Source organism: Halichoerus grypus, chromosome 9, assembly GCF_964656455.1.
Source record: "Halichoerus grypus chromosome 9, mHalGry1.hap1.1, whole genome shotgun sequence".
NCBI lineage: Eukaryota > Metazoa > Chordata > Mammalia > Carnivora > Phocidae > Halichoerus > Halichoerus grypus.
In genome coordinates this window covers 121,051,331-121,078,186 of record NC_135720.1, presented here as the reverse complement: position 1 = coordinate 121,078,186, position 26,856 = coordinate 121,051,331, and the positions used below count along the sequence as shown (strand labels likewise).

General features: G+C 45.8%; 1 protein-coding gene across 3 annotated transcripts; it reads left to right on the top strand.

Annotated features, from left to right (window-relative positions):
• The first annotated feature begins 2,715 nt into the window (after nucleotides 1–2,715).
• SERPINB6 (serpin family B member 6) lies at nucleotides 2,716–25,348 on the top strand. 3 transcript variants are annotated; one of them, XM_036087301.2, is made up of 7 exons: nucleotides 2,716–2,991; nucleotides 15,595–15,769; nucleotides 16,742–16,888; nucleotides 19,683–19,800; nucleotides 20,857–20,999; nucleotides 24,466–24,621; nucleotides 24,808–25,348. In XM_036087301.2, exons 2-7 carry the CDS (start codon nucleotides 15,605–15,607, stop codon nucleotides 25,210–25,212), a joined length of 1,134 nt encoding a protein of 377 aa, XP_035943194.1. In that variant the 5' UTR covers nucleotides 2,716–2,991; nucleotides 15,595–15,604; the 3' UTR covers nucleotides 25,213–25,348. The 3 variants fall into 3 exon arrangements, with proteins under 3 accessions (XP_035943194.1, XP_035943195.1, XP_035943196.1); XM_036087302.2 differs by lacking the exon at nucleotides 2,716–2,991 and adding an exon at nucleotides 3,215–3,313; XM_036087303.2 differs by lacking the exon at nucleotides 2,716–2,991 and adding an exon at nucleotides 3,344–3,464.
• The last annotated feature ends 1,508 nt before the right edge of the window (nucleotides 25,349–26,856 follow it).

Sequence of the window (26,856 nt, the reverse complement as noted above, 5' to 3'; positions counted from 1 at the left end):
CAAGATTCTTGGATAATCTTTATTTCCAATTTACTGATTATAAATTCAGACTGCTTTATAAACACCTAAAGAATTCTGTTTACTTTTATTTTACATGGAGTACCAAAGTCCTTTGAAACTGAAATTGAACCAATCCCCCATTTCAGGGAAGTTTGGGGAAATAAAATGCCACACTACTGTCAAGAGTCAGAGCTACATGTTTTCAGTCAGGGTTAACAAGAGACCAATTAAACTGGGATTGGAAATAAAAGACATTCTCTGGAATCAGATCTTTTTTGTTGACAACACTGCTGTATTTGAAGTGAATTTTCTAAACTTTAGACACCAATGAATTACCGAGTCCTACTGAGCAACAACTGTGGGGGTGGCCTCAGCACATGCACTGGGATACTCTTGCCTTCTATCTTCACTGCCCTGTCTTCCTCCGGCCATTACTTGGGTCTGAAATGAAACTAAACAATTACTGGAAGAAAACCTTGGTGAACTGTAGAGTCTGGAGAAAGACTTTCTAACTATGACTCAAAAATCTAGAAGCAGTAAAGGAAAAATCATTAAATTTGACTAAAAAAAAGTATGCCGAAGCCACCAGAAACAAAGTCAGAAAACAGGAGAAGCTGGGAGAAAATATTTGCAACTTATATCACAGAGGACTAATGCTACTATATAAGGAGCACTTAAGAACCAAGAAGAGGGGCGCCTGGTTGGCTCAGTCGTTAAGCGTCTGCCTTCGGCTCAGCTCATGATCCCAAGGTCCTGGGATGGAGCCCAGCATCGGGCTTCCTGCTCAGCGGGAAGCCTGCTTCTCCCTCTCCCCCTCCCCCTGCTTGTGTTCCTTCTCTCACTGTGTCTCACTCTATCAAATAAACAAATAAAATCTTTAAAAAAAAACCAAGAAGACCATACAATTTAAAAAAATGAACAAAAGTCATGAACAGTTCACAGGGGGAAACAGAAAAGAGGCAATGCTTTTTTTTTTTTTTTAAAGAGAGAGAGAGCAAGAGCATGCATGTGCAAGCGAGTGGGGTGGGGGGCAGAGGGAGAGGGAGAGAGAGAATCTTAAGCCCCACACAGAGCTGGATCTCATGACCCTGAGATCATGACCTGGGCAGAAATCAAGAGTGGGATGTTTTAACCAACTGAGCCACTCAGGCGTCCTGAGGCAATACTTTTAAACATATGAAAAAGATATTCAGCTTCACTCATAATAAAGGAAATGGTAATTAAAACGACATGACATAACATTTCTCCCCTATCAGATTGGTAAAAATCCAAAGATGTCCAAGTATCCCTGTGGAGAGGAATTTGACAATAACTAACAAAAATATGTGTATTTGTCCTTTGACCTCGCAATCCCATTTCTAGGAATCTAGGAATCTGGACTGATGGGTATTTCTCCACTAATACAAAACAGTCTTTACACTAGTATCTTGCTACTGAAAGTGTGGTCTATGGGACAGCAGCCTCAGCTACCTGGGAGCTTGTTAGAAATGCTCCACATTTTAACAATACCTCAGATCGTTCACATCTTGAGAAGCACAGCATTAGGTTATTGGTGGCATTATTTGTAATGACATAAGGTTGGAAACAACCCAAATGGCCATCAGTGACACGTGATGAAATACGATGTAGCCATGAAAAGGAATAAGGATGCTCTCTGTAGCAAATACAGAGATCTCCAAAGTTTATTGTGAAAAAAAAAAAAGTTGTAGAACTATTGATAGATAAAAGATGGATAGGTAAGTAATAGAATGCCACCTTTTTGATAAGCACACACACACATACACATGTTTGCAAGAGGGCAAGCTGGAAAGACAAACTTGAAGCTAATAAAACTGGGTTGAAAAGGAATGGAGAGAATAAAGTTGGAGTGATACCTCTGGGTATTCCTTTATGTTTCATTACTCCAAAAATAAAATCAAAACAGTCACAACTGGGAGAGGGATGGGGTGTTTGTTGCTGCCATGTAGTGGGTAGAGAGGCCAGGGATGCTTAAACATTCTACAGTGTCAGAGCACAACCAAGAATTATCCAGCTCAGATGTTCATAGTGTCCACGTTGAGAACTCCTGGCCTAGGGTAAGGATGGAGGAAGCACAAAGCAGTTTGAGGTTTCCAAAATTGAACTCATTTTTAAAACTTGGCTAGCATTTTCCCCTCCTCCAGTCACCTGAGCCCTTTCCATTCTCCAAGGCTGCTCTAAGATGGCAAATGTGGATTTCCTACGCATTTATTTAATTTGTCAATACCCTGGAGTTTAATTCACATGGGTCGGAAGACTACTGGAGTCTTTGAACACACAAGATGATCACGTAGAGTTTGTTCATTTAAAATTTCTGTCCTGGGCGCCTAGGTGGCTCTGTCGGTTAGCATCCCCGTCTTGATTTGCGCTCAGGTCGGGATCTCAGGGGTCCTGAGATGGAGCCTGGACAGGCTGGGCGCTGAGCATGGAGCCTGCTTAAGATTCTCTCCTTCTCCCCCTGCCAAACCCCCCCCCCAAAATAAATACATAAAAAATAAATTTCTGCCCTGCACTGTACAACTTATGCCCATGTACCAGACTCTGGCACTCTTCTGGTCACTGAGAACATAGTTCACGGTCTCTACCAAGCCAGGGTCAGGCGCTGGTGTGTGGCCGCACTGGGCCGCCCTCTGACTGAAGACCTCTGGAGGGCCGCGCCTTCCTTTGATTCACTTCCCGGGTGGCCCAGTGGGCGAGCTCAGTGAAACGGCCAGAAAGGCGGCGCGGTCCCTCCCGCGGCCCGCGGATCGGCTGGCTCCCGGGTGGCGGTCAAAGTGCAGTGGAGTGCCGGGCGCTCACCTGCTGGTCTCCCTCCACCGCCCTCCTCCGCGCCCCCGGCTGCCGAGCGCCGCTCCGCGATCCCGGGGTGGGCGGTGCGCTGGCTCGCTTCCCCGGGCTCGCCCCGCCCTCCGGCCGCGCGGGTATTTGAGGCCCGGAGCTGTTCCCTTCCCTGCAGACCGCTGACCCTCTGAGGTACGTGTCTGGTGTGGGACCCGCCCCGCACGCGGGGGTCTGTCCTCCGCCCCCAGGCCAGGAGAGCGCGGGAGGCAGGGTGGAGCGGCCGCGGCGAGTGGGGGGGCTGGGCATAGTCGCGCGGGGGCCGGGGGCTGGCGCGCACCGGGGTGGGGCCGCGCACACGCGCGGGGAGGGGCGTGGCCGCACGGGGCAGGGGTCGCGCGTGGGGAGGGCGGGGCCGTGACCCTGGCAGTCCTGGCTGGGTGGGGGTGGGGTGTGAGCGTTTGGGTTCGGGTTCTCTTGAGACGCCCGGCGGTCTGGCGGACAGTGACGCCATCTGGTGAGTTGTGCATGGCCGCCCGGACCGGGACCCGCAGCCCCGCGCCAGCAGTGGAGGAAGCGGGAGCGGGCATGGGGACAGCGCCGAGCGTGCGGAACTGCTGCGCTGGGTCCCAAGGCCACAGGTGACCTCGCGCGGTCCCTCGCCACAGGTGACTTCGCCTGTCTGTCGGCTGCAGGGGACCCGGCCCGCCCCGCGGCCTAGGCCCGCGGGGCGCCGGGCGTTGGGAATCCGGTGAGGGTGGGGGGCGGTGCTGGAGGCCCTAGAGAAGGGCAGGGGTCGGTGCGAACGGCGGCCTGATTCTGGCTTCCCTGCGCCTTGGCTTCCTGCCCACCGGCGTGGCCTGTGCTCGCTCGGGTGCTTCGCAAATTCCGCAGCACTTTCCAGGTCACTCAGGCCTGCAGAGACACTTGTGAGCATCATTCCAGATCTTGTTACTTCTGTGTTTTTTTCATTAAATTCCCCGCAGGCCAAATATTGCAAGATGTGGTGTCTAAGGGGCTAAGAGGACATGGTAGAAATTTTAATCATACTTGGGGCTAGTACGCTAGATGAAATTGGCACATAAGTTACTTTCTTTCCCCCTTTCTCCGCATAAAGCTCAGTTTTAGAAATGAGAAGTATGGGAAATGGACAGTCACATGCTGCCAGGAATAAATACCTAGATGCCAGGGGGGAACTGGGTCAGTATTGGCACTTTTACTCCTTGGGTCTGTACAGCTGTACCTGAGGACAGGAATATGACCGCCGGGAGGCTGCCTGCTTCTTCCCTGGTGTGGTTTAGGACTGACGTGGTGAGGTGCGAGGGCAAAAGTAACCTTTGGATTCAGGTCCTTCAGCATTGTATTGCTGAGTTAAGAAATGTGCACTGTGGTTAACATGAATGAAGCTGTTATCAGTATTGTAGGGGTGTGACCCAGTAGTTCATGACTACTTTTGAGTGATTGTAGCCTTTCCTTTATGCCATCACAGAGAAAGGGTACAATTTTAGTCATACTTGGCCACATCAACTAACTATTTAAAATTATATGAGGCCATTTCCAATCCAAGGCATCTTATTATAATTCAGCATATACTATATAGTTAGCTCCACCTGGAACAGTACAGTGAAATTAGAATGAATGGAATCACCATTCTTTTCTGTTTATACTAAGAGCACCCTACATCGCACTTGGTGTTTGTTGTAAGATCTGGAGGAAGACCACACATCTTACATTTCCAAGGTTGCTGACCTGAGATCAGGCCTAGACATCAGAAGAAAGGAAATAGTGTATAATTCTATCCATTTGTTGAATACCCACTGGATGCCAGACATTATTTAATCCTCACAGTAAACCTGTAAATAGAAGGAATCATGTCCTGTTTACATACTGGAGAAATGCTGTTCAGAAAAGTAAAACACACACAGTATACCAGATAACATATGTAGGGACAAAGCAGAAGCCCAGGTCTACATTAAGCCAATCTTTAAATGGTTAGATTTTGTAGGAAAGTAAGGCATCCTTAATCCAAGAAGACAAGAAGCACAAACAGTGACACTTTAAAAAATTAATACTCGATCGGTTGAATCAAATCAATTGTGAACATTAATTGCTCAAAGTTACTGATGGTACTACAGGGAAAAATAATGGTGCGAGGATAGATTTGTTAGACTTGTTTTATACACACACACTCATATATGAAATTGTTCGTTAATAAAACCGTAATATCCAGTTTTTATGTTCCTGGATCCCACATTCTCAAGGTTGGAGGCTCCAGTACCTGGAAAGGTAGGGCTGAAGTGCAGGGCTGCAAAACGGGGTTTTTTTAGAACATGTGTTGACAGATCTATTAGACCCCACCTGCTGTCCCTGACCCTGGCAACCAGGCAGCCACCCTCCCTGCCCTACCAGCCACCCACAGGAGATCAGATTTCACCCATAGAGGATTTGATGCTCAAACTCAGGGACTGCCAGGCACTGGGTTGAAACGAGGGATTACAGATCCAATAGAAATTCCCTAGCCCTACCCAGCTTGCTTCCAGAACACACCAGCAGCCAGACCAGGGGGTTCCTCCATTTGCTGGACAATCACAACAAAAGCAGCTGATCCCTTGAGCGCACTGCATCAGAGCCCCCAGCTGACTTCCTCCCCCTATAAACAATTGCCAACATTGTTTTGTGTGTTTTCCTCTTAAATGTGACAGATACCCAAGGATCGCCAGGCATTTGTGAGAAGCCTATGTATGAAATAGACCTAAATAAAATAAAGCAAACACCAACCACAATAACAAAAAAGACTCCAGAGAAAGAGAGATGGTGTAGGGAGCAGAAGATAACTCAATAAAACTGTAATGATGTTTTCCAAGGAACTGGAATAGAGGGCTGTAAAGAAGGAACAGCAGAGAACAAGGAGAAGTCCTTGGAAATTAAAAATAAAATGGCTGAAATTAGAAAATTATCAGTAGAAAAATTAGAAGATAATGTCATGGACCTCTTCCAAGAAATGGAACAAAAATGTCATTGTGATGGAAAATGCAAGAGAGGGAAGATCAGAGCAGAGCTTTCTACCTCTGCAGGAAGCTGACTTGCCCATCCCACAGTGTCATACAAATACCTTCTTCTGTGTGTGCTGTGACATGAAGGCACTTAGGTAATATCTGATGAGACCAGTCCAAGATTTCTAGGACCTGACTACTCGGGGATACAGAAAAAGAGAACAGAGTCAGTCTGGAGGGGACTAACAAGTGCCTTAAAATTTTCCCCAGAGAGGAAGGAAAATTTGAATTGCTAGATTGGAAGGTCCGACCAAGTGCACAGCAAAATAAATACACTGGGCCCATCTTAAGGACACATTGTGACATTTTAGAATATCAGGGTTAAGGATAAGATTTTATGAGCTTTTTAAGAATGGAGACATGGGGAAGGAGGGATGGAACTGGGGTCAGAATGTCATGAGACTTCCCAACAGCAGAGCTGAAGGAAAGCAATGTAGCAATGTGTCAGAAATTTGGAGGTAAAATGCTGTGCAGCTCATTCCAGACCCTGCCAAACTGTCAATTAAATGGAACGATAAAGACTTTTGGACATGCAAGAAGCCAAAATGTATGTATTCTATTTTGGAAAACTATTGGACAATTTGCTTCATCAAAATAAGGGAGTAAACCATGAAGTAGGAAGACATTGGGGTCCGACACAAAGGATACTGTTGGCAAAGAGATCTCTCAGAGAAGATAGCAGTGTGGCATGTGGGAGAGCGGTGTGTCCAAAACGTGGCTGATAAACAGTGGTATCAATACATGAGTATAATGAAAGAGCAGGGTGGTACAGTGGCAGCCCGGATGAATGCCTCTAAGTGTGATTATGCTTTAGAAAAGCCAAGTGTATAAAAACTTTATGTGGCAGTCTCATTTACATCATGGCACATTTGGGACCTGAAAGGAAACATCTCTCCAGCTTTGTTGCTGATGTGGCCCAAACAACAGCACCAAAACTCACATACTCCTTGAAGATTCAGATTTTGTACTTGACAACGTTTCTCCATCAAAAGAAACCAGGAGAGGGGCTGATACCTCAGGTCTTTGGACTGGAAAAAAAATCAAAATGGGTTGGTAAGAACTAGGGTTGTTGCCCCAGAGCAATGATGTTTGAGATCAACATGTCATGATAAAGGAGCCAATTTAAAGAGACCTCCCACTAGTCCAGTTAGGGCAGTTTGAGCACCAAGAAGAAAACTGAGATCAGCTAATGCATTGTTTGTAAAAATCCCTGAGGCCATTAATAACTTCAAATGAGGCAGACAAAATGAGCTTTAAAAAGGCTCACAGAGGGGTGCCTGGGTGGCTCAGTCGTTAAGCGTCTGCCTTTGGCTCAGGTCATGATCCCAGAGTGCTGGGATCGAGCCCCACATCAGGATCAAGCCCCACATCAGGATCAAGCCCCACATCAGGCTCCCTGCTCAGTGGGAAGCCTGCTTCTCCCTCTCCCACTCCCCCTGCTTGTGTTCCCTCTCTCACTGTGTCTCTCTCTGTCAAATAAATAAATAAAATCTTAAAAAAAAAAAAAAGGCTCACAGAAATTTCAGTATTGTTTCAGGAAATGCTGTGTGATGATTGTTAATGTAAAAAGTTCTGTTATCCCAGGTTCCTAGGCTAACAAGCACAGTAGTTACACAAGCCAAACTAAGGCCTAAAATTTAAGCTTATAGCCAAGTTATACAACCCAGATAGAGGAAAACTCAAATAATACCTCATTTTAAGGAAAGACACTGGGTTACAAGGAATTGAAAGTTGGTGTTTGCCTTAGGCCTTGTAAAACCCCAGAAAAGGGGGAAATGAAGCTCAAAATTCCCCCACATACTGGAATGTGCTTGTCTACCAAAGAGTGAGTGCCGAGCTCCCAAGGAGCTGCTGGGACCTCACAGTGACCAAGAACCAGGCTCCTTGTGTGGGGAGAGGCTGGTCCCTTAAGATTGATTGAGCCCCAGAGAACCATTAAAATGAGCATTACTGTCACCTTAGGAAATGTATAAGATATAACAAAGATAAAATACGTTAAATCCATGGTGTTAATACCTTTGTGCTAGACTTAAGCACAGGTGTAGAAATGATTTTTGTAACCACTGTAATGCTTTGTGTGTTCTTAAACCTGTTCGAAAGTCTTAGGTGATCCTAGCTTACTGGACTTATAAGTCTTGATTTATAAGGTTTATAGAAGTCTAAATGATTACTAAGGTTTGGTTTAAAAAAAAATTTTTTTTTTTTAAAGATTTTATTTATTTATTTGAGAGAGAGAGAGCACATGAGAGGGGGAGGGTCAGAGGGAGAAGCAGACTCCCTGCTGAGCAGGGAGCCCGATGCGGGACTCGATCCCGGGACTCCAGGATCATGACCTGAGCCGAAGGCAGTCGCCCAACCAACTGAGCCACCCAGGCGCCCTAAAAAAAATTTTTTTAAAGATTTTATTTATTTACTTAGAGAGAGAGTGAAAGAGGGAGAGAGAGAGATTGCGCACGAACCAGGGGAGGGGCAGAGAAGCAGACTCGGTGGGGACCCCAATGTGGGGTTCGATCCGATCCCAGGACTCTGGGATCATGACCTGACCCTAAGGCAGACGCTGAACTGACTGAGCCACCCAGGCGCCCCTATGAACCCTATTTTAAACTGATAATAACTTCAATAGAATTCATATACTTTACACTTTTACTTCTTTTCCCTCTCACATTATAGATAATTGCTGTTTCAACTAACATATTTTTTATGTTGAGTAACTAATAACAGATTATTATATTTATGGATTTTTTTGCTACATTAATCTTTGTTTTGTTTTGTTTTTAACTTTTAAACTAGGGTTGTAAGTGAGTTATGTACCACTGTGACCATGTGGCAGAAGCTAACTATGACTACGTATTTACCATTACCAGTGAGATTTATTCTACCTTTTTGTGTTTTTATGTTAGTGTTCTTTTACTCCCACTGGAAGAGTTTTAGCATTTCTTGTAAGGCAGGTCTGGTGGTAATGAGATCCCTCAGCTTTTGTTTGTGTGGGAAGGTCTTTATCCCTTCTTTGTTTCTGAGGGATAGCTTCACCAGGCATAGAATTCTTAGTTGACAGTTTTTGGTTTTGGGTTTTGGGTTTTGGTTTTTTTTTTTTTTTTTCAGTATTTTTAATGTCATCCCATTCTCTCCTGGCCTGAAAAGTTTTTGTTGAGAAATCTGTTTATAGTCTTACTGGGGTTCCCGCAAGTATATAACTTCTCTCTTTTCTCTTGCTGCTCTTAAAATTCTTTCTTTGTCTTTTGACAATTTAATTATGATGTGTCTTGGTGTAGCCCTATTCATGTTCAACCTGTTTGGGGTCCTTTGGGCCTCGTGGATGCAGACATCCATTTCTCTCCTCAGGTTTTGGAAGTTTCCAGCCATTGTTGCTTTAAATAAACTCTCTGTCCATTTCTCTTTCACTTCTCCCTCTGGAATTCTCATAGTGCAAATATTGTTTCTTTTCATTGTGTCTTATAATTCCCATGGACTTTATTCGCTGTTTTTCATTTGTTTTTCATTTTGTTTCTCTAACTGAATAATTTGCAATGTCCTCCAGATTACTGATTCTTTTGTCTGCATGATCAAGTCTACTTTTGAAACTTTTGAATTCTTTGGTTCCGTTATTGTACTTTCAACTCTAGGATTTCAGTTTTTTGGGATTTTTTTGATGGTTGTTATTTCCTTGTCAGACTTCTCATTTCAATCCGCATTGTTTTCCTAATTTTGTTTAGTTGTATGTCTGTATTTTCTTTTAGTTCACCTTAGCTACCTTAAGAGGATTATTCTGAATTCGTTTTCTGACAGTTCATAAATCTCCATTTCTTTTAGGTCTGTTATTGGAGCTTTATTAGTTTCCTTTGGTGGTCTCCTACTTGTCTGATTTTTCAGGATCCTTGATTCCTTACGTTGGTATCTACGCATTTGACTAATGGGGTTCCTCTTCTAGACTTTACAGATTTGTGTTGGCAGAGAGAGTTCTTCACCCATCCGCACAGCTGGGTTTCTGGATACATCTGCCTCTAATGTTTTTGGGCAGGTGGGGCCTGTTATTATGGTCAATTTTGAGGTTAGGCAACTGTTCGAGCTCTGAAGGTGGAGATGGTGGGTTGGGCCACTGGCTGAGAATGGTTGGGTAGGACTACTGTGAGGTTATCGGATGGGCTCAGCAGTTGTTTGGATTTTCTGGTCTGGCCTACTAGAGGGTCAGGAGTGGGTACTATATTCAGTAGCAATTGGGGCTCTGAATTAGCTTTCCTGCCCTGGCAGGGCAGCAGGCCAGAACTCAGGGCCTATACAACTCATTGTTTGTGGGGGCTGAATCAGGCCAGAGTGTGCACTGAGTTCCCTACTCAGGTGAGGCCACAGGTTTCACTCTGTAGATGGGGGAAGCCACAGGCTGTGCTCTCTGTTCAAGAGCCCTTGTATTTAGGGATGCTGAATGGGCTATAGAGCTTCTCATGTGCTCTGGTTAGGTTCCCTGATTGGACGGGCTGAAGGCTGTATTCAGCAATGAGTGGGTCTATGAATTAGATTCCCTGTTCCAGTGCAGTGGGAGAAGCAGCTCTAGAGATGGTAGAACTCTTTGTTGTCTTAACTCAAACTGATCCACACCCCGAGTTCCCTGCTGAACAGGACCACTGGCTTTTCTCTGTAAATTCTCAGCTCTGTCTGTCCTTCTCTTGGCTCAACACCACCGGGCTGCACAGCTCCCAGGGGTTGTCTCCAGGCCTTCTGTTCAGATGGGGCCGGAAGACCCTCTCCACAGCAGGTTGGGCTGTGGTTTAGCTACCTTGCCCAGGTGGGAAAGGGAAGGCTGCTCCAAGCTACTCTCAGTTTCCCAAACAGGCTGTCTGGTTGGGAGAGTCCTGGGGCTACCCTCAGCCCTCTGTGAATTAATCCCTCTGCCTCCATACCTGGTACTGGTTTTGCTGTGGAGGCAGTCAGCTCTCCCTGCCCGCCTCTCAGCTCGCGCATCACTGGGCAACACAGCTTCCAGAGTTGTCATCAGGCCTTCTGGGCAGATGGGGCTGGAAAGCACTCTCCACAGTGGGTGGGGCTATGACTCAGCATGTTGCCTGGACACAGGCAAACCGGGCTCTAGGGCTGGCAATCTCCTGGTTTGAGGATCTGAATCAGGCAGATTTCCACCCCAGCGTGTTCCCTGGTCAGAGCGCACCCCTGACTTAGTCCTACAGATGAGCAAAGCCTCTGCATGGGACTACTGGCTGGACACTGCAGGTATGAACTTGGTCTGCCAAGATTCATGTGCTGGTTATTGCAAGCCCCTCCCCTCTTCTCCATCACAGATGCCCAGTGGTTGAGCCCTGCAGATTCCCCTGCAATCTCTGTAGTGCGAGAGCAGAGTAGGGGCTCCTGCAAAACAACCCAAATACTGAGGGAGGCCCGTTGTCTCCCCTGGGTTCTCTTTTCCCACTGGAGAAACTGGAGACTCGGGGGAGACCCCTCCACATGATGCTGCACTATCCTGGGGGGCAGGGGGCACTATGGTCAATGGGTAGCTTCTCCTCTTACTTGTCTAATGCAGCCTGTCTTTAGCTTCACCCCATGTTCTAGGATTCTCTCACTGGTGTCTTGTTAGTTCTTCTTGTGAGGGGGAGTGAAGACAGGAACGACCTATGTTGCCATGTTGGTCCATGCATGGTATTTGCATCAGTAACTCTGAGTTTTACCTTTAATTAAATCCCTAGATGTGGAATTTTTGGTTCAGGCAATAAGAATGTTTTCATGACATTTTTGTCTTCCTTCCTTTATTTTTTATATAATTCTAAATTACACTCCGGAAATAGTGATATACCAATTTATAGCATCGTTTACACAGAATAGGAAGGAATACCTATCTTAGTCATTGTTGGAAATTAATGGTTTTTGAACTTTCAAAAATTGTGATTTGAAAATGTATCTTTAATTTGCTCTCCACCTCTCTTTTTTTTTCTTTTTTTTTGGAAGTCAGTATGCCGTAGTGATTAAGAGAATGAACTCCAGAGCCACCCAGACCTGGTTTCCCGCCTTCACCCTGCTACTCGTATAGCCTTTTGACCACAGGGGCAAGATCAGAGAGCTATGTGGCGCAATTTCTTTGCTTGTCAAATGCTGATATTCTCAACCAGCTTTAGAGAGTTGTAAGAGTCTTTTAGGAAAAGTGCTAACGTAGGTCCCAGTGTGTAGTACATACTCAAAAAGGGATATTTATTAGTCTTTCTGAAGTTAAAGCTTTTTAATCTAGTTGTTAGTTATAGTTCCTGTTTGGGGAACAAAGGAACTGTTTCTAATATTTTATCATCAATGATCATCACATTAAGGAAGTATAGGAAGTTTCATTTCCTGTTTGTTTCAAGGACGTTTCTTATGAGTGGGCAATTTAGTTATTTCATGATTGACATATTTTCTGCTGTAAGACTATCCTGCATATCTGGGATAAACCTATGAGGCATCATTGATTTCATGTTTCTTTTTTATTTAGCTATTCTTATAGGATGTGGGTGGAATTTTACCTTTGGTGGCTATCAGTCATTTGTAGCTGAGAACTGGAAGCTGTTAGACTTCACTGTGGGCTTTGAAGAGTGAGCCACACTTAGTTGACAATTAGTAGGCATTGACGATGGAAGGGAACACAGATTATCTGGCACATCCTCTTCCTCATACAGGGAGCAGAAATCAAGAACATATTTAGAGTCCATGAGCTGGGATTGTAAACCTCATCTCCCTCCTGACTCGTGCCTTTTCCTCTGAATGTCCTGGCTTGTTCTTCCTAGGGTCAGTATTTAAAACAAGAAGACTGGAGCTGTTTTATGTTGAGGAACTACTGGTCTTTCAACTTTCTTTTTTTAAAAAATATACTTTTAAATCTTTCAGCATTCTCGATTCGCTGAGGGGCTGTGTAGCCTGTCAGTGGGGGCTGAGCCATCTTGGGGGCAAAGTCAGAGGTGCCCCTGTCCCCAGGCATAAGGAAGATTAGTGTGGCGGGGGACCCCCAGACACCTGAGTCCTAACATTTGATTGTATCAGGAATGCTTGGGACTGTGCTTCTTGTCCTGTGGTACCTCCTCTTACCTAGTTCTTCATTCTTAAACCTGTTTTAACAGTTGTTTCGTTTAAAATTGGTAAGCAGGGAGCATTTGCTAATATAAAATCCAAATAAACAGTATAACTTCACATCAGTTTCATATAATGGCTACTTTTGTTCATGTTTTTTTTTGTAAAGATTTTATTTTATTTTGAGAGAGAGAGCAAACATGAACAGGGGGCAGGGGCAGAGGGAGAGAGAGAAGCAGACTCCCCGCTGAGCAGGGAGCCCCATGCGGGACTCAATCCCAGGACCCTGGGATCATGACCTGAGCTGAAGGTAGATGTTTAACCAACTGAGCCACCCAGGCATCCCCCATTTATTTTGACAGAGAGAGAGACAGCGAGAGAGGGAACACAAGGAGGGGGAGTGGGAGAGGGAGAAACGGGCTTCCCGCGGAGTAGGGAGCCCAATGCAGGGCTTGATCCCAGGACCCTGGGATCATGACCTGAGCCAAAGGCAGACGCCTAACCAACTGAGCCACCCAGGGGCCCTACTTTTGTTTATGTTGATGTTCCCAAAGCCCTGCAAAATCCTGAAGTTATTTCTGTATCATCATACAATCAGTTGTATTCAGGAGAATTTTAGTAATGTGTATGTTCTATTGTCCTTTCATCAGAAATCGGAAATTTAAGATATGTATGGAAAGTCTGAGCAAACCAGTGCCCCAACTTTTCTCTATAATGAATAAAGAAGAGTTTGAAAACAAAATGTTTAAACAAGGACAGTAAATAAAATTTATCAGGCATATTCGTTATAGTATTAGTTTTATGTGGCTCTTATAACCCAACACAAACTCAGCATATTTACTTTCTCACGCTTCTGGAGGCCAGAAGGCTGGCAGGTTTCATTGAGCGACGCTGGGGTGTTGGCAGGGACTTGCTCCCTCCAGAGGCTCGAGAGGAGCGTCTGTCCCGCGCCCTTTCCAGCTTCTAGACTTGCGGCTCTCCCATCCCTTGCTTGTCTCCTATTCCTCCAGTTTTCAAGCCACAGGGTAGTGCTTTCCTTCTGTCCCCACATTGCTTTCCTCATTGGTCGCATCCCCCTCTGCCCACCCCTCATTAGGATACACGTGATGACATTTAGGGTCCACTTGAATAATCCACGATGATCTCCCCATATGGAGATCCTTCCTTTAATAACATCTACAAGGTCTCCTTTGCTATATAAGGGAACACTCGCATGTTCCAAGGGTTGGGATGGGGGCATCTTTGCTGCCCGTATTAAGCGGACCACAGTTATAAACGGAAAGGCATGCTTGGTGAAGAATGGGTTAACTCCTCATTCTCTTCACTGGGTCTTTCAATTAGATTTGTCCTTCCCTGTCCCTTCTACTCCACAAAATATCTAGTCTCTTATCTTCCTTTCCTTGTTCTGTCGGTTCCCACCCACAGCTCAGATGAGTCATTTCCCCAGTCTCTGACTGGGGAAATGGGAGTCTGGTAAATATTTGTAAAGATATCAGAGCAGGCAGGTGCTGCTTCCCCCAGAGTCTGCTCCTCCCCAGCCTACTGCTGCGTCTGCAGCTATCTGACGGAGGGGCCCTCGGCTGCGTCTTGCCTTCTCGCCTGCTCCTCTGTCCTTCCTGAAGTAGGGACATCCAGAGCTGCAGTGCAAAGACCGGGTGTTGGCCCTGAGTTCAGCCTTAGCTATTCAGTTCCTTAGCTTGGATTTATCACTTCACCTCTGTGACCTTCAGATCCCCCGTCGTAAAATGGGGAGTCGATAATAGGTCTTTCTAAAGATCATACTCACCCCATCCCAGACTGCCCACAAGTATTCCTGTTCTGGACCCTGCCTAGGCCACCGGGGTCATGGCCCCATGCCCTCCATGCCCGACATGTGCAGTCTGACCCCTGGCCCCTGAGGCCTGTGTGCAGGGGTCGCCATGGGCACGCACCTGCTGCCACAGGCCCTCGTCCAGAACAAGGGGCAAGAAGGCCTGGGCCTGGGGCAGCAGGGGGTCTGGGGAACATGGCCATAGATTTGGGCCTCGACACAAGCAGAGGTTTCATAGAAGGAGAATTGAAGGTCAAAAGTCCTTGTTTTTAAGGCTTTCATACATCTTTCCATGTGGTTTGATTTGTCTTTTATCTTTAGGCTTCAGGTTATCTTAAAATGGAGTCCTCCCACATTATAAAAACATTCAACCATCTTTTTTTGTGTAACCTTGTAGTTGGATTGATTATTTTGAATGATTTTTAAATGATTAAATGATACATACAAACCCACATAACACACCAAACAATAAGAACTGGAAGCAAAAGCCTATAATAACTCCTTTCCCAATCCGACCCCCAGGCAGTAACTTGGGTAAGCTGTCAGGTGTGTAACCTTTCACACTTCCTCTGTGCTCCCAGGTAAGTGGGTACGTAGCAGTCCCCACTGCCTTTTCCCCCCACACAACAGGATTATATTATTAATATCATTGTTCAGTTTCCTTTTTCACTTAATATTAGAAGCACAGAAAATAATTTTGAGGGCCCCAAAAGCAAATAGAGTTTTGTGTATGTACCTATTTGCCCACTGAACCAAAGTGGTCACTATTAATAAGAGTGAAATATAGTCAATGTGTAAGCCTATATTTATGTGATACCAATCTTATTTATTTATTTATTTATTTATTTATTTATTTATTTAATTTGGAATGTGATACTGATTTTAAAACCATTCTTTCAGGCTCACCATCATGGATACTCTTTCGGAGGCAAATGGCACCTTTGCCTTAAGTCTTCTGAAAAAGCTGGGTGAAGACAACTCAAAAAATGTGTTTTTCTCACCCATGAGCATCTCTTCTGCCCTGTCCATGGTCTTCATGGGTGCAAAGGGAAACACAGCAGCCCAGATGTCCCAGGTACGTACCCGAAGCCATTTCTGGGCAACAGTAAATGCTGTTCATTTGTCAGTTGAGCTGGTCTTCACTTTCACCTCCAGAATTTGCTCCTGACACGTCCCTCTGCTGGTGTTGCGGGATGGGGACAGAGTTGCCGGGTGACACGTTAGCCCTGAGCGAGCGAGCACCCTGGAGTGGTACCTGGGATCTGTGAGGGAGGAAGTGGTGTGCGCCATTTAGAAGGATGAGAGAAGTCACCAGCCCCGACTATGCTTTATACATGAGTTTGAGTTTGTGAGTAGGGATTCAGTCACAGGGCCCATGCTGAGTTCTGTGATACTCTTTGGATGTTGTCACTTGCTTTTCAGTTGTTAGAAATTATTATTTTAATTTTGTCACTGAAGTGTAAAACCTTCTTAGAATGGCACTGGTCAGCCCCTGATGTTTTGAGTGGCGTTTCAGTTGTTTGCTGTTGACTAACCAGTACCCTAAAACTTCACAGTGTAAGATGCCAGTTTACTGGGACCTGACTCTGGCTGTGTCGTGGGATGCTTCTGCTCCACTTGGCCCCAGCCGGGTCACTAGTGTGGGGTCTCGGTCCTCCTCCACGTGGCCTCCTCCGCGTGTCTCGTTGGCAGGGTAGCCTGGGCTTCTTTATGGGATGGCACCCAGCTTCCAAGAGGACCAGCTTAGATGCACAAATCAAGCCCTTTCTGTTTCAGGAGTGGCCTGTGTTTGCGGAGATGGGAGGCCTGGTTGGCAGCCTTATTTGCAGACAGACTACAAGTAGTGAGCCCACACAGCGTAGCTTGCAGAGGGGCACCACTCTGCCCCTACACCCCCCCCCCCCAGGAAGTGCCTTTTGTCTTCCATTGGACCAGTCTTCTCTTACGCCCGATCTGTACAGTTCTTAGGCTGAGTTTAGTGTTGTATCCATTTCCCGAAGCCCGGGCACACTGACGTTATGTGTTTGTATTCTGTTTTGGATTTCAGACACTTTCTTTAAGTAAAAGCGGTGGAGGAGGCGATGTCCACCAGGGGTTCCAGTCACTTCTCACGGAGGTCAACAGGACCGATGCTGCGTACTTGCTTAGAACCGCCAACAGGCTCTTTGGAGACAAGTCTTATGAATTTCTCTCAGTAAGTCATACTCGCTGTTTTTGACCAAGGAAGTAAAGATGCCAAGGGGGTGGGGAGGAGGGGTCATGAGGTAATAGCAGAAAGCCTGGAGGTTATGAATTCATTCTGGTGGGCAGGAATTTGGCTTTCCATTCACTAACTTCATGCATTCCCTTGAACCCTGCTTCAGTTTTATCTGTAAAATGAGGCTTATCACAGATACCATCCAGATTTTTGTGAAGCTTAAATGAGATAATTATAAAAGAATTAACATGGAGCAAACACAATTCAAGGTGAATTGGCCAAGGGGCGCCTGGCTGGCTCATCAGAAGAGCATGTGACTCTTGATCTCGGGGTTGTGAGTTCGAGCCCCATGTTGGGTGCAGAGATTACTTAAAAATAAAATCTTTAAAAAAAAAAGTAAATTGGCTGAAACAAAGAAGTGATCAAAATGAATATTTCTAATCATTGTTTTCCACATATTGATAATTTTTTGTGCATTGTGACTCGGTCAGCTTTTTATACTTGTAAATATTTTTATCATTTTTTTCCAGTGCAGAATTTTTACAAAGTTATCTGTCTAATTATACTGGTTCTCTTTATTTATAGTGCTTTCAGGCTTTTTTTTTTTTTTTCAAAAACTACTCAAGTAATATGTGAACACATTCTTGTTATACAATGAGTATGTTCTTGTTAGATAAAAATGCAGGTAAGGAAGACAAAGCAAGAGCCCTCACAACCCCTTCCACACCTCATCACTCCCCTCCCAATATAAGAGCTTTTATAGATTTGAGGTGTATGTCCCACACATGGAGAAATCTGTTTGGTGGGGGTTTTCTCTACCTAACATCGTTATACCATAATATTATTTCATAACTTGTTTCTTTTCACCCAACGCTGTGTCTGAAAGTCTTTGCATCTTGGGCATCTACCTCTGTTTCACTGTTATCTGCTATTCTTCAGTATGGATATACTGAAACATACATAGTACACATCATTTAGACAGTGAACATTATTACTATATGTGATCCTGTGCCTCGGGGCGTGTGTTACTCCAAGATGGATTCGTAGAAGGGAGGAAGAGAGTGAAGCTTTGAAGTTACAGCAAATATTGCCAGATTGTCCAAAGTGCTGTGGTCATTTACATTCTCTCCAGAGTATTAGCAGAGTGCTCATTTCCACTCACCATCATCAACACCTCATGTGGTTAACCTCTTAAATTTTGATGATTAATGAGATTGAACAACTTTCCTTATGTTTATTGAATAAGTATCTTTTCTGAGAATTTTCTTTGCACGCTTTTTATGAGGCTATATATTTCTTACTGTTTTTTGAGTTCTCTCTAAATTCAGGCTATCAGTCTTATTCTGTGATACAATTTTTTTTCATTATGTTTTAAACTTGTTTCCAGACTCAAATTGTTTTAAGATAATTGGAGTAAAGTAAATGTAGTCAAGCGTGAGGTCAAATATTGGCAAGATTTGTTCACCACAGTGTGATTTTTTTGCAACCTGTCTTATTTTCTCAGTCTTAGGCAATTGTCATCTTTTTATAAGCCCTCAGACGAATGCCATATCCTCATTCACAGGGAAAGACAAGGAAGCTTAGAGAAACAAAGTGATTTTTTAAGGTCACATAGCTAATAAGTTGCAGGACCAGCGTTGGTAGCTACTGTGCCACGTTACCTCTGTCATGCTGTCTCGAAGGAGAAACGTGAAATCCTGTAATAGAAAACCAGGCCTGAAAAGGGGGATGAAATATTTAGCCATAAGCTGTTCAGAAGAAAGACTGGGAAAACATTCTTTTTTTTTTTTTTTAATTTTTTAAATATATTTATTGGGGGGGCAGAGAGAGAGAGAGAGAGAATCACAAGCAGACTCCATGCTGAGCACAGAGCCCGACATGGGGCTCGATCTCACGACCCCAAAATCATGACCCGAGCAGAAATCAAGAGTCGGATGCTCAACCAACTGAGCCACCCAGTCGCCCCGGGAAACCATTCTGTAGTACACTGGCCACAAGTGAGTTATTTCAGTCCATTTACTTTCTATCAGGTTTCCTGCTTTTATAGGGCATGATGTACGTGTTCATGAATGTCATCATCATTTAAAAGATTATATTAACAAGATATAGTTTAAACTTTTTTTGAGAGTTGCTCACCCTCCAAAACGGAGCCCTCCAACGCGGTAGCCACGAGAGACATGTAGCTATTTGCATTTCGGTGCGACTAATTACAATTACAGTTCACTGTTCAGCTCCTCAGTGGCACGGGCCACATTTCACGTGTTCCGAGCTGCACGAGGCACAGCTTGGGACCGCACAGACTTCGAACATTGCTAACCTCATCACAGAAAGTTGTAGTGGAAGAGGAGTGGCACGGGGTCGCGCACTTGCCCTGTTGTACGGAGCAGCAGGCCCTGGTTTCCAGTCCATTGTTCTGGAACGTGGAGGCGGTTGTGGCTCTTGCTGTGGGTGGGACTCACATCGCAAACACAGTGGCTGGCCCCAAACCACACTCTCCTAGCCTCAGTCTCCGTGTCTCTGTACTTGCCTCACTGGTGTGCAGCTCGTCCCTCACAGAATCCAGCAATTCATGGTGTTTATTTGATATTCAGACCCCTATTTTACCTGGTTTATAAGCTAAGATTAAATGTAGTTGAAAAATGGATTTTCAGTTAATTCCTCGTGCTTACTTGTATGTTGCCCGTGTAAATCATTAACATGGTCGACATTCTGATTGGGCGCGACGAAGAAGTAAGCTGTAAGCGTGGGTTCCTCCTGCAGCCATGTGATTACCTTGCTCTGTCTCTCCTAGTCTTTCAAAGACTCCTGCCGTAAGTTCTACCAAGCAGAGATGGAAGAGCTCGACTTTAATAACGCTACGGAAGAGTCCAGGGCACACATCAACACCTGGGTGGCCGAAAAGACAGATGGTGAAAAGACACTGTTACTTTTTCTTAATAGTCTTTTAATCGATCTTACTATCCGTTCCTTCTCAAGACCATCAAAATGCAAACGGGAATGACAGTTTTCTTTGAATAACTGTAAACTTTTAAAATCTGCCTCTGAAATATGATCAGTGTCTGCTGCTTTTCTCTAGCCCTTCCCTGTTCTCATCAGTGCATCTGTGATGTCTGAATATTCAGTACACGTCTTCTAGAACAATCCATATGGTTGTCATTGTTGTTAATATAGTCCTTCTTTTCACAAATACTGTAAAGAAAAAGATCCAGGCTTCATGCTGTACAGACTGCCACGCATTACTAGCACACTTGCTCAAGCCCTGCTCCTCCGCGGCCCTTCACTGCGACTCTCCTGGACGCGCACACCGCCGCTCACCTTTCCGACAGTCCCTTACGTGCCTGTCTTTGGTCATAGGTGCCAAGTGTTCCTTTCTGTCTCACTTGTGCATTCATCCCGCACGTACTACTTTGTCCATTTTATGTTTTGTTCAAGCGATGGTATTTTTCTTACCAGGGCTTTTTAAGTTTTTGTTGTTGCTGTTGTTTTAAGAACCAGAATCCCCTTACATGGTTATATTTGGGGGACAGTAAACTCCTTTTATCTGTGTATTTCACAAGGAGATTGACCAATTTAAATATCGTCCCTGATGCATGCATCAGGAAACTTTTTTTTTTTAATTTAAATTCCAGGTAGTTAATGTACAGTGTAAGATTAGTTTCAGGTGTACAATATAGTGATTCAGCACTTCTGTACATTCCTCAGCTCTCATCAAGTTAAATGCCCTCTTAATCCCCCTCACCTGTTTCAACCCCTCCCCCACCCAGGTCCCCTCTGGTACTGGTCGGTTTGTTCTCTATCCTTAAGTGTCTCTTTCTTGGTTTGTCTCTCCCTCTCTTTTTTTTTCCCCCTTGCTCGTTTGTTTTGTTTCTTAAATTCCACACGTGAGTGAGATCACGTGGTATTTGTCTTTCTCTAACCATCTTGCAATTCCTTTAGTTCACTGATTCTTTATTTCTTCTTTTCAGGTAAAATTACAGAGTTGCTATCTCCAGGTTCAGTTGATCCAATGATGAATCTGATTCTCGTGAATGCCATCTATTTCAAAGGAAACTGGGATAATCAGTTTAACAAAACGCAGACCATGGAAAGACCATTTAAAGTCAGCAAGGTGAATATTTTGGAATAACAAAGGAGACTCTTGGAACAAGTCCCTGTGTTCACACTGGTTTTTAAAACATGCAAGAAAGCTCACCTCACAAGCTAACTTGTGCCCTGTGCGGCCTCAGGCAGTTGGCAGCCGGGCTCCCCAGCGTGCCTTGCCCTTCTCCTTTGCTGTGTCATCAAAGGTAGCTACATACTCATAGGCTACTGTTGCCAGGTGTTCGGTCTACAATCATAAATCCCATGTCACTTGTCAGGCTTAAGGTCTTTCTCGGCTTTCTAGAACTTTTGAGATAAAGTTTGAACTCCAAATATGGTGTATGAGGCTCTTTGTAGACCCAGACCCTACCCATGTACCCCCATTTCTCTGTCTTCATTCCCATCAGTACCTGTATGCCCCTTCCTTTCCAGCAGCGTCTGGAAGCCTTCCCTGACCGTCTTCCCCGGTGGGGATTTCTGTATCCCTCCTCTCAGCAGCCGCAGTGACCCCGGCTGGTCCTCAGGGCAGCGTTGCGGTGGTTGAATGCCCAAGGCCATCTGAGGGCAGATGGCTCTCAGCAGTGCCTGGCATATAGTTGGTGCTCAGTGAATACTGAACAAATGACTGATCTGCAGTCTTCTTTTGATAATAAGGAGAACAAACTCTAATTTTTGTTTAAAAAACAAGCAAACAAAAGGACATGTAGATAAGGATAGACAGTAAGTTGAGCTATCTCCAGCTTTGAAGATGTTATTTGCTGGTGGCCTTATATCTTTTCTGTCACTGAATCTAGTACATTCTTTCTTTTTTACTAATCTCTAATTGTAGAGATTTTTGCACATACATCTAAGTAGACAGAATAGATCAGTTACAGCCTATTCTTGATCACTGACCATGAGTTAGATGATCTAAGCAGACATGAGCCTGAACTTTCAATTTCTCAAGAAATATATTTTCCTTTGAGCTTTATTCTGAAATGAACTGCCCTATTTTCACCCAGGGAAATGATTTCTCTCCTTGGTATTCATCTTTAACAAGATGTATATTGGGACTTGATTTATGGGAAGTTCATCTCCCCTAGCAGAGGCCTGCAGGTGGGCCAAGAGTGTATGGGGACCAGCTGGGGACCAGCTCCCTGTCTTGTTGCTCAGCCATGCTTAGCAGGCAGCCTTTGTTCCCTGGGGGGCCATGCTTAGCAGGCAGCCTTCATCCTATCAGGGTCAAGGCATGCGCCATCTAGGCGGGAGGGAGGGAGAGGATGAAGGGTGAGAGCAAAAGCGCTCTCCTTCAGGGTTCTGACATCTTAGTCAGAAAGAGAAGCCTCTCTTCTGTGTCTCATGGGCCCGATTATGTTGTATGGCCTCTGCTGGCTGTAGGGAGGTGAGAACTTCCAGCTTGCTTCCTAATCTCTCCAGTAGAGAAAGGCAAAAGGAGCGCACTAGGTTTTGAGTGCACCAGCCTATTGGGTTGGAGGATTGTGCCTGAAAGTAAACAGATTTTGAGTTCCTATAGATTTTTAAAATTCCTTTATTTCTAAGTAAAATGAAACTTATCTCTGTAATTGTATACTTGATGAATCATTCAGTTACTGAGACTGGACCCTTTTATATTATAAGCCTGAGGGCTTTGGGCCCTGGAGGGGTAGAAGGAGAAATTGCCTCAGGCAGGGGTCAGCGAGCTGCAGCCTGAGGCCAAAGCCAGCCCACCACTTTTTTTTTTTAATAAAGTTTTTTTTTTAATTAATTTATTTTTGATGTAGTGTTCTATGATTCATTGTTTGTGTATAACACCCAGTGCTCCATGCAGAACGTGCCCTCCTTAATACCCATTACCAGGCTAACCCATCCCCCCACCCCCCTCCTCTCTAGAACCCTCAGTTTGTTTCTCAGAGTCCATCATCTCTCATGGTTCATCTCCCCTCCGATTTCCCCCCCTTCTTCTTCCCTTCCTACTATCTTTTTTTTTTTTTTTAACATATAATGTTTTAATGCAACACAGCCATGCTTATTTCTGTATTTCATGCTACAACTATAGAGTTGAGTAGTTAGGACAGAAACTGTGTGGTCCATAACGCTGAAAATGTATACTGTCTGGCCTGTTAGAGGAAAAGGGTGCTGATGACTCCTGGCCCAGGAGGTGAATGGGGTGCTGAGGAACGAGGGGGCAGGCATGGCTGAGGCCAGTTTGGGCGTGCCTCGGCAAGGCACAGGTGAAAAGCTGAAACAGAAGTTTCTTCCGTGTGACGCAGAGTAACGTGCTTCCCCAGAGAACCGGGGACTGCAGCGTGGGGCTTGCATGCCAGTCAGGAGCCAAGGAGGGCTGCTGGCTAGGATGTGGTCACCGTCCCTGGGTCTTTCTTACCGCCTAGCTGGGGACGCATTGGTGACAAATGCATTCTTCTAGTAGGATGTGTTCATTTTGCCTGGTCCTTTCAGTCTTCCGGTCCTTTAGTTGTCGATCCATTTATGCAGCAGATGCTGGTTGAGGGCCAGGCGTGGTGCCCGGTACCATCACAGTGTGTGCAAAACCAGTGACGCATCCCTCTCACGAAGCTGCCGTTTTCCTGAGGGCGAGACCGTGAGCGTACCTGGGAAAACGGGAGTGTATGAGACAGTGGTAGTGATCCAGAGACAGACACAGAGGAAGGATCCAGCCTGTGGCTGGGAGTACGGTTTCAGGTTACAGCCCTCACTGAGCAAAGACCAGAACAACGCAAGGGCACGTGCCGTCCAGGTTCTGGGGTCGGGCGGGCTGAGTTTGCCCTCAGAAGCATCCAGGGGCCCCTGTGACTGCAACAGACAGGCAAAGGGAGATGGAAGCAGAGAGCATGGGGGACAAGCTCTTGTCACATCACAGGTGGCTTTAAGGACTTCTGCTTTTTTACTCCCTTGGAATAGAGGGGGAGCCACAGAAAGGTGTTCAAGACTAATTTGATCTCATTTATGTTAATACTTTAAACAGCAGAGCCGATATGACTTGCTACTGAGTCCACTGTGGGGTGAAAGACAGGAGTCAGGGATACTCCAGAGTGTTTGACAATGGGGTGAATGGCATTGCCGTCACCTGAGCTGGGGAACATGGTAGATGGAGCGGACCTGAAAGGGACTGTGAGGAGACCAGTGTGACATGCGACATTGTAGGTTCCTTTACTGTCCAAATGCAGGGGCCAAGTAAGCAGTAGGATATGTGGGAGTGTAACCTATCTGGAGGACAGGGGAGAAGTCCCAGCTAGAAGTATACGTTTGGGAATTCTGTTTAAAGTCACAAGATGGAGATCACTGAGAGACCAGCAGTGTAAGGACTGAGCCCTGAGTACCCCAGTGTTTAGAGATTGAGGCAACAGAGATGGGCCGGCAGAAGAGGGGGCCGGTGTGGTATTCCAGAAGCCAGCCAAGGAAGTGCTTGTAGAACCCACGCTGGCCAGGTCTGTCGATTTGTCCAGTGTGTCCAGTGGGTCTGGTTTCAACTTAACGTTTATCTGTTTCCTTGATAGAATGAGGAGAAGCCTGTGCAGATGATGTTTAAAAAATCTACCTTTCAAATGACCTATATAGGAGAAATATTCACCAAAATTCTGGTGCTTCCCTATGTGGGCAAAGAGCTGAACATGATCATCATGCTTCCAGATGAAAACACGGATTTGAGGACGGTAAGGAGCGCTGAGGGGCAAGGGCGCCTGCTGGCAGGGCCCACGGGCCTGCTCGGAAGCTCGCATGACGTCCCGTTGCCGTTCTGCCCCCTCGCCCTGCACCGCCCAGAGCACTCACAGCCCCGCACGTGGTTCTGTTGGGCAGCACTGTTCTAGATCTGAAAATCTTCAACTCTCTTCTTCTAGGTGGAGAAAGAACTCACTTATGAGAAATTCACAGAGTGGACGAGGCCAGACATGCTGGATGAAGAAGAGGCGGAAGTGTACCTCCCTAGATTTAAACTGGAGGAGAATTACGACATGGAGAATGTCCTTTGCACTCTGGGCATGACCGATGCCTTCGAGCAGGCCAAGGCAGACTTTTCTGGAATGTCGTCCAGGAAAGACCTGTATCTGTCCAAGGTGGTGCACAAGGCCTTCGTGGAGGTCAACGAGGAAGGCACGGAGGCCGCGGCCGCCACTGCGGCCATCATGATGTTGCGGTGTGCGAGAATCATGCCCCGGTTCTGTGCCGACCACCCCTTCCTTTTCTTCATCCAGCACAGCAAGACCAACAGCATCCTGTTCTGTGGCCGCTTCTCCTCCCCATAAGGTCATGGTCGGCCCCGTACGGAGTCCTCCTCCTCTCTCCTACTGACCCACTTCTCCTGACTCTTCACAGTGTGCCTACAGTGCAAAGTGACCCTGAGTGACAATCCAAAAATAAAAGGCCCAGTTTGAAACCCCATGTTCTGGACTCCCGTATGTGTGTGTGTTCACGTGTCAAATGTTTCCGGAGATCAGAAACTGCCATTCAGGCAGCTCTGTGGTCACGTTGGCAGGGCCAGCACCGGCCACTTAGCCAAGGCCACTGCTCTGGGAGGTGTCGTCCCATCCAGCCTCACACCTGCTGGGCACTCGGGTCCTCACTTTGGGCAGAATGTGGCTCTCCTGCAGGCACAGGAGGACACATGGGGCCTGTCTCTTCTCTGCTCCGTGGCCCCGTTAGTGAGAGGACAGGGTGACAGCCTGTGGAGCGCCACGGGGAGCAGGGCTCTGAGACCCCCCTCGGCGAGTTCTATCCCAAACATGTTGCAAGCACTCCGGAAGCCAGCACAGAAGCTGGGAGAGCGGTTAACTCAGACCACTGAGAAACCAGCCCCATTGCCCACCCGTGTGGCTCCTTCTATCGCAGTCCACAATCACAGGATCTGTGGTCACACGCACGTTCAAATGGACAACATACAGTTTCTCTGAACACTTTAAATGGCAACCAGGGGCCAGAGATGATTAGACAGGTTCTGTTCACAGTGGTGGAGTCTAAGACAACTCCCTGAGCTGTAAGTACCGGATGATTTTTTGTTCTACTGCAAGTATTAGAGAAGAGGTGGCCAAGGTTTCTGTGCTAGAAACGTGATCACCGTGCTCAGTGACACTCGAGCCTACTGATGTGTGAGGTTCAGTGAGGAGACCTGTGCTGTGTTTTGGGGACAGCCACAAGGACTTCCTCCGTGACCTATGTTGATGCGATCAGAGCTTAACTGATGGGATTCATTATTTCCCTTTAGTTGCTGGTCCACTTTCCCCATTGTGCCCAAGCCAGCAGCTTGGCCTTGGGGAGAGGCTGGGACTGAAGAAACGATGAGTGGCTTGAGAAGAGGAAAGAGGACTAGAGGGGGTTGCTGTTTGGGTGGCTGGCGTCCCCCTCCCTGCCCCCAGCACTGTGCACATTGGCTGCCTGTAGTCTCTAAGCAACCAGGTTTCAAGGTGTCTGGCTGCCCTTTCTCTGGAGGAGAACTGTCAGGCTGGATCCGTAGTAAGTCATACAAATGAACACCAGTGCTCCCATCTGCTGGAGACCTATCCCACAGTAAGAACTTACCCATGTCAAAAGTCACAGTGCATGTAGAATAAACACGCTTGCTGCTCTAAGAGCTCTCCCAGAATTCTTTCACTTAGCTGTCAAGTTGCCTTTGAAGGGTCACTCAATATATGATTTTAGTAAAAGGCACAGTCACCTGAATAATGCTTCTGTGTCTCATGAGACTGTACCAAAAGACATTTCTATTCTGTCGTGCAGTGCTTCTTGTAAGGATCTACAACATAAAATCCCCGCAGGATTTAATTCTAGGAAAGAGTTGGTCTCACCCACTCACAAATGTTTACTGAGCACCTGCTTTGCACTACAGTGTTTTAAACAGACAATTTTATTTGCATTTGATCTTAGCCAAAAGGCTGAGAAGCGATTCAGATGAT